This window comes from Drosophila novamexicana, unplaced genomic scaffold (assembly GCF_003285875.2).
Source record: "Drosophila novamexicana strain 15010-1031.04,08,12 unplaced genomic scaffold, DnovRS2.1 tig00000817-arrow-arrow-pilon, whole genome shotgun sequence".
Taxonomy (NCBI): Eukaryota; Metazoa; Arthropoda; class Insecta; order Diptera; family Drosophilidae; genus Drosophila; species Drosophila novamexicana.
The window spans coordinates 329546-337785 of record NW_020824827.1 but is presented as its reverse complement, the minus strand read 5'-3'; the positions used below and the strand labels follow the sequence as shown (position 1 = coordinate 337785).

Here is an 8240-nt window from a genome sequence, read left to right as displayed (position 1 = left end):
CAAATTTTGAAGAACTTTGACACTTTCAGGCCGCCGATTACATAAAGCTGCCGCCGTTGCCGCCGCCGTCGCCGTCGCCGCAGTCGCTGCTGACGCCGTCGATTCGAGCAATGCAGCTGCACTCAGCGCTCAGCAATTTAATTGTTTATAATTGAATTAGTTTTTGTTTTATTGTTGTGCCTCATTTTCGAGCAGTGCATCTGTGTGTGTGTGTGTCCGTGTGTGTGTGTGTGCGTGTGTGTGTTTATGTATTTATATGTATATTATTTCTGTTACGCAGCGTCCGTTTTCAGGCATATAATGTACACACACACACACGCACGCACTCACACACACTGGCAAGTGCGTATGTGCTGGTATTTTTTTATTTTTTTTTTTTTATTTAATACTTTTGTGCACTTTACTTTCGCAATGGTATTTAATACGGGGCGCTTCTTACTTCATGCTATGTTCGCACTCTTCTGTGTCGCACGGCCGAGTCGCCTACATGGAAAACTCGTGCCGTTGCGGCGCGCACCAAGCAGAGCAGCGAACACCAGCTGTAGGCTGGCAGCGGCGCCGGCGTCAGCGTCGCAGCCGTAACGGCGCCTAAAACAACAACAACAACAATGGCGAAAGCTAAAAAGCGCTCACACACAAAATGCGCTCAACCAAATGCTGGCTGGCCAAAGCTTTCTGGCGAAATTCCCCGCTCAATTGCTTGAGTGAGTGCCGACTAGCTGTGCCGCTCTAACGCATAGGCTGCGGCATGGGCGCAGCGCGCTCTTCGAGTCGGCTCAACATCAATCGGCTGGCTGAAAGTGTGCGTGTGTGCGTGCGTACATAATAGCTTTTGGCTTTTTAACTAATAATATATTTATTTGCCGTCGCGTTCGTCTACTTCTATTTCTATTACATAATTTTTTTTTGCTGGCGCCATCTCTCTCTCGCCCTCGCTCTCTCTTGACTTTTTGACTTTGAAATAAAAAAGCGTTGCCTACTTATTTGCGCCCGGCGCCTGCGCCACGCAAATGGAGAGTCCGCGACGACTTGCCAAGTTTTACGCTAAGCACTGCATATGGCCACATTATGCTTTATTGATTTGTTGTTGTTGAGATAATGGGCACCCCAAAAAAAATGAAGTGAAAGAAAACGTTGTCCCCAACTGGCGCTGATAAGCCCAGCATATGGCACAGCTGCTAAAGAGTTATGCCCGCTTTTGCCTGAGCCTTTGTTCGCCTGTCACTTGCCATTAGCACACACACACACACACACACACACACACATGCGTCTAACTTTGTGTGGCTCAACGGAAGCGCACAGCTTGAATGGAGGAAATTGCAAAGTTCTTTGCCACGTCCGGCTCGGCTGTGGTCAGCATTTAGCCAAGTGCATCAATTGCCTTAAGGGCCACAGCCTGTCTCTGGCAAGAATTCTAATTAGTGTGATATAAATCCAACAAATGCTCGACTTTATTGTTCTGCACTTTATCAATTATAGTCTCTCTCTCTGTGTGTGTGTGTGTGCCTCTGCTTTATATAGTAATCAGTTATATTTTCTTTCATTTATACTTCGATTATTTCATTTTTCTTTTTTTGCCTCGCCACAAATTGCTTATTACCGAGCGCCCGCCCACACCCCGTCGCGTCCCCCGCGGGCCGCTACCTGCGCTACTTTTCTGCTTGAGATGAATGTCACGTTCTGGCCACAGGCGAATTGCGTTTCCCTTGGGTAATGCGTGGGCAACGGCGACGGCGTTTACTTTGTTTTTAATGTAATAGCGAAAGGGAAATGTTGAAAAATGTCTGCACTTGCTTTTATATTGATGAGTCGCAACGGGACTCGCTTCTGGCAGCAGCAGCAGCAGCAGCTTACCTACAACCGTTGAAGGCACCGTTAAACGCACTACAAAACAACAACAACAAATTCTCTGTTATATTTTTCACTTTGCTCTGCTCGCGGCGCAAGAACAACAACAACAAATCCGTTTTGCCACTGGCATACACAGCAAACAAACACGCTTCTTTTTTTTTTTTTGTTCTTCTTCTCGAGCCAAACTACAACGAAAATGCCAAATAACTGTTATCCTATGCAAACGGAAACATGCAAAGAGCGCCAAACTAGCGAGAGAGCGAATGATAGAGAGAGAGAGCGGGCGTGCGACAGAGCCAGCTGGCGGCGGAAGCGCGCGTGCCAGAGCGAGAGCGCCTATCGAGTGGCTCTCAATTTGGCCGCCCACTGGCTGGCTGTCAGTTTTGACAGTTGACCCCAAACGAAAGCTCTGGCCGGAAAAAAGCTTGCTGCCTGCAAATTGGCTAGCCAAAAATCAAAAAAAAAAAAAAGAGAGAGGCTGATAGTGCAGCAATGCGACAATAAGATAAATGTTAACTGTTAAATTAATCTTTAAATGTAACTGGCAGCTGCTTACACACGGGCAAATTGTTGGCTGATTAGCGAATGCACGGAAATGGCAACCGGCGACGGGTGTATGTGTGTTGTTGTTCTTCCTCTTGTTGTTGTTGTTGTTGTTTATCGTTTGGCTTTTTTATTGGCGCTGTTCCGCTTGTAAATTTGTAGCACACACACACCGGATGTTGTCGAGTGTACACTGATAAAACAGACTAAGGCCTGGTTGTCTTGCTAAGCCGCCCCCCGCCCCTCGAAAAAAAGGAATGAAATTTTTACAAGCGAGGTGGCAACACCGCATCACACGCACGCACACACACACGTACACATGCTGGCATCGAATTTTGGCGAGAACGCGCGCGCGCTTTGCTACACTTACATCTGCCTGCGTATGTGTGTATTTGCGTCTGTGTGTGCGTGTAAGAGGCGTATAGGTAATTTATATAAATTATTTAATTAAGCCATGTACGTCAGCGCGCGGCATAAAGCCCATTATTTAGATTAAAATCAAACCCATTACGTTTTATGCCACCTGTCTTTAGCGGGTTTCCTTCATTATTCTTTTTGCACCTGTCCCCGCCCCCGCCCCCTGCCCGTCCTGTCGCCCACAATTTGCACGTCTATTGGTTTTGTTATGATTGCTTTTGGCATTGCCTTTTGCCGCCTCTTCCGTGACGCCAAAGCAAATTGGCTACATTTGGCGCGTGCCAGCAGTTTTCGGCTTTGTCGGATGCCTTAATGACTGCTGGGAGAAGGACCTCCCACTGCTCCTTCTGCTGCTGCTTCCACTCTAACTGTAACTGTAACTGTTACTGCCGCTGCCACGGGTGTTGCCTCTTTTCCCTGGAGCCTCTTTTCCCCTGGCACCCATCGAGCATAAATATTATTTTGTATGACCGATGCTCTAATACTCTTAAGTAATCCACAAATGATTGATTACTTAATATATAAATAGCGGATATTAACCGGCATTGCCCGGGCCATGTTTTCTGCATTTCTAACCCAGCCGAGTTTTCTAGCCCGAGCCAAGCAAAGATACTTGAATCTTCATCTCCCACATAATCCACATATTTAGGGTGGATTTATTGAAAAGCATGAATCTTATTGAAAAACAATCAACATTAACTTTCAGGAAAATCCTTGAATGTGAGTTTATACTTCAAATTTCGCCCGTCTTAACTGGAAAGCCCCGTGCCACGCCCAATGCGGGTGGAATTACCTCAAACATAACTTGGAATTCTTGGACAACTCATATTCATAATTTGTTTTGCAACACGAATTCTTTAAGATTTCAAGAATATATAATTTAACATATTACCGAATTTTATAATTTTTATAATTTAGCTCTCAGGGAAATCAAATTTAACATAAAAGCAATTTCATGAAAAGGTCCAATAATGAAAATACCATCAAAGAAAATACATTTTCTTTTATTTGTCTGTGGAAAAATGCAAAATAAATTGTGCTTTTATTGCTGTCCGCCCATTTTGATGAATTCTCTTAAAGTTCGTTTGCCTAAAATCCACTTTAAGCAAAGTATGGCCATTTTTAAGTGTTGATTAATGCGCAAAGAGCGCTTCGTTCAGTGTTGAATTACGAAATGAGACTCTTGTCCGGCGAGCTAATTATACCAGGGCCTACAATATGAGAAATATGCTTATAATTTAACATGTATATAAATGTACCTTTTAAATGTTTTTCTCAGACAAATCAAATTTCATGAAAAGGTCCAATAATGAAAATATCAACAAAGAAAATCAAATTTGTTTTTATTTGTCTCTTGTAAAATGCAAAATAAATATAGCTTCTATTGTTGTGAGTCCATTTGAAAGTTCATTTACCTAAAAGCCACTCTACCAACACTTTTAAGTGTTGATTAATGCGCACAGCCTGCCTCGTTCAGTGTTGAATTACAAAATAAGACTCTTGTTCACCGAGGTAATTAAATGTTTTACTTAAATACACTTACCTCTCTTGAGTCGCTTTCAGCCCAATTTTGATGTGGCCATTTTCTTGTTTTGTTTTGTAGCTGGAAAATTGTTTGCTTTGAAATCGGAAGTCAATGGAAAAATGGAAAATGCAATGGAGCAATCGCACTTGGGCCGCAAATTGATTTCTTTCACTGGCATAGGCAAAATGCTATTCGAAATGATCAAGTTAATTTACCCTCATCCAGCTGACAGCCCTGATACTTAATACAAGCTGATAGCGTATCCTCCCCCTAACCCCTGAGCTGATGGTGGAGCGGTGGGGGGAGGTCCATTTGCGGTCGTCGTCAATCAATGTGAATTCAAGAGCAGCCGCCAAAGATGACAACTAAACTTCACTTCACTCGCAGACAATGTCATGTTTTTGGTGGCAAAAGCACAAACCAGCACAGGGGCGGGGGCGGTTGCTCGTGCTTGACTTAGTAGGTAACGGGGGGGGGGGGGGGGGGGGGGGGGGGAGTGGGGTTGGTGGCTGTTGTACACGGCGGAGTGGCTTAATTTAAAACGGTTTCATGTTGTGATTTTGACAAATGATAATTTTTTTTTGCATGCCCGCCTGCCTGTGTGTGTGTGTGTGGCAGGCTGTATGCGATAGCTTTTGTGTTTGCCATGTCATCCAAGCTACAAGTACGATATCTCTCCAGTTCCCCCCTCTCTGCACCCACGCTGCCTTTGAGTCTGTAATTTTGTAGTGGTCGATGAGTTGGCACAATGCGCGCGACAGATAAACACCGCGCCCCAGTCCCTGCAGCCACCGCCCACAAAACTTGCAGAGTGTGTCAAAGGGTCGTTAAGTAAGTAAGCTGCCACACACACACACACACACACACACACACACACACACACACACACACACACACACACACACACACACACACACACACACACACACACACACACACACACACACACACACACACACACACACACACACACACACACACACACACACACACACACACACACACACACACACACAGTTGCACATTGATATAATCCACAGCAAAGTTTCAGTTTCAGTTTGAGTTGATCCAAAAACTACGTACATCTGGGCTGACCAAGGCCCACCCCTCTTCTCCCCTTGCCCCTTGCCCCTTCCCCTACATGCCCGCAGCCAACATGGCCGTACAATAGAGTCCTGCTGTGGACAGCGAAACGGGCGCCAGGACAAGCAATCAACAGCCAACAGGCAGCAATGTTGCAAGAATTTATTGATTTAACAAAAAAAACACAAAAAAAAAACAATCTAGCCAGAGTGCTCTAGTGCCTGCAGGCAGTCCACGACTACCAAATACCCTTAGCTGAAAAAAAAATAAGATAAAAGATAATTAGTTTTCCTTCAAATTAACTAAGAAACTGTACCTATTTATTCGCCTTGAACAAGAATATAGATAGCTTTAGTAATATCGCAAATATCTCCTTCCTTGCGTTACATATTTAGTGAAAAAATTGAGAATGCCCTTTGCAAGTGTATAAAAAGAGGGCAAAAAGCTGAGCGGGAGCGGAAAAAGTGAAATCGACAAAGCCAATGCCGAGGTTGTTGTCGTTGCCTGGGAAATGGGGAAATGGTATTGGGAATAGGAATCAGAGCTCAGAGCTCAGAGCTCAGTCCGGCTCAGTCGGTGTGTGGCCAAAACCAATAAGACTGGCAAATTGGCCAAATGTGTATATACGGCTTGCACCATGTCCGAAAACATAAACAACAATCAGGACAATAAAATTGCAAACCAATCGATGTCATCGAATTCGCCGCCGCCCGCCGCCTGGCCAAACTTTGAGGCGCGCCTTCTGAAGCAGACGGTGCACAGCGTCTGCCTCGACTGGACGCCCAGCCCTAATCCCGCCCCAGTCTACTCTGTGGAGAAGTACCACAGGCGACACGGCTGGCAGCAGGTGCTCTGGACGAGCACTAGTCCGCAAACTATCCACCAGCTGGAGGAGAACTTTGGCCATCGACTGCGCATCCGAGCGCTGCGGCCCGCACCGGATGGCAGCCACTACGAGACGTTAGCCATCTCGCCGGATATTATTGTAAAACGTTTATTGACCTAATTGTGTTTAAAATATCCTCGATTTATGACAGAGATTTGGTGGGGTATATTCGAGAGCGTAGTCAGTGCAGTCGAGGGTATTTGAAATATCTAAGAGAAAGAAAGTAGCGTTGTAATAAGAGTAGGAGCTTTGGCAGAGAGAGTGCGAGAGGAAGGGCGAGGTCGAGAAAGAAGGGCGGGAGAGAGAGAGATAGCGGGAGAAACAGAGAGAGAGAGAGAGAGAGAGAGAGAGAAAAACATCGCGAGAGAGAGAGAGAGAGACATCGAGAGGGAGACATCGTGAGGGAGATAAAGAGACAGAGGGCTTATTATATGCCTCTAAGCCTCACTTGAATTCATGAGAATCGCATAGAAGAGCGATATTTTAATAATGAAAATTATTATTTCAATGTAAAATTAGCATGCATATATATATATATATATATACACATACAGGCATTTATAAACACATACATGTTTACACACAAAACACACACATGCAAAGACATACAAACACATAAACATACACATGCACACACGCACATATGTATATATCTTATGGGAACTGATAATCTTAATTTGTACTCTTAAGTATTTGATGGGAGTTTAAAAGTCTATCTAAAGAAAAACTTTTAAGAAACTAAAATATAAATATACATTTATTTATATTAATTTTGGATATGCCCAATAGCCATGAAATGCTGTGGCTTATTATGCATCATGCATATAAAAATGTTCAGAAAAGAATATTTTGTTTGATTTGACTTGTCTCCAGATTAGACTTGACTTCAGGGTAGAAATTGAAGCACATAATATTAATATTAGATTGACAAAAAATATAACAAATGTGGCTAATAGAATTGGGTACAAAAATTACTTTAGTTTATAACCTTGCAGAGGGTGTTCGAATTGTTGTAGGCCAGTGATGGTCCGTTTTTGGGGAATCGTTCATTATTCTGTGATATTCGATTTGAAATAAATATATAATTAACACCTTGTACACATCTAGGCAACCACAGAGGCTGCGCTGCCGTCGACAAATTGTTTGCATCGCGCCATTCGCAAATCGCAGCAGTTTCTGGTGAAGCGCATGCTGCGCCGTCGACCCAGTCTGGTTGACTATCCGGCCCCAAATGGATATCTGCCGCTGGCCAATGCCATAATGCAGGGCGAGATGTGCATTATCGATGTCCTGCTCTCGGCCGGCTGCAGTGTCCAGCTGGGCAATCCGCACAACGGACGCAGTCCGCTCCACGTGAGTTGGCCAGCATTTGGGATTGCGGGGATGCTATCTGTGTGCCTGATCCGTTGCAGCTGGCCTTCTATCATGGTCATCTGCCCGCAGCGCGCATTCTGCTGAACAAAAGGGCGCAGCTGGAGGCGACCGACTGCAATGGGATGACGCCCGCCCACTGTGCCGTGGATGCCAATCGGCTGGACATGGTCAGGTTCGCACTGGAAGCGGGCGCCAATCCGGAGGCGAGAGATGACTGCCAGTGGACGTTGTTGATGCGCGCAGGTGAGTGCACAGAATTAAACAGGATTTCCCAATTGGAATAACCCCCCTCCCCCCTTCCCATTATCACGCTTGCCAGTCGTCATGGATGCCAGCCTGGAGCTTATCAAGCTGCTGGTTACCCACGGCGCCGACTTAACAGCTCGGGACGCTCTTGGCAAAAGTTGCAGCGATTTGGCCAAACTTTATCGCCGGCAACAAGCCGGGGATTACTTCGACCAGGTGCACAGGTTTCGACGGGAGAAGGCGGCAACAACTGTGGCCAACACGCAACCGCAAAAGGATTAAATGCACGCGGCCGTTTAATAGGATAGAGCGTTT

At 45.2% G+C, this 8240-nt stretch overlaps 1 protein-coding gene across 1 annotated transcript; it reads left to right on the top strand.

The window, feature by feature from the left end:
• The first annotated feature begins 6056 nt into the window (after positions 1–6056).
• Positions 6057–8240, top strand: LOC115764184 (ankyrin-1). The gene is made up of 4 exons (XM_030707071.1): positions 6057–6404; positions 7413–7658; positions 7718–7922; positions 7999–8240. Exons 1-4 carry the CDS (start codon positions 6057–6059, stop codon positions 8205–8207), a joined length of 1008 nt encoding a protein of 335 aa, XP_030562931.1. The 3' UTR covers positions 8208–8240.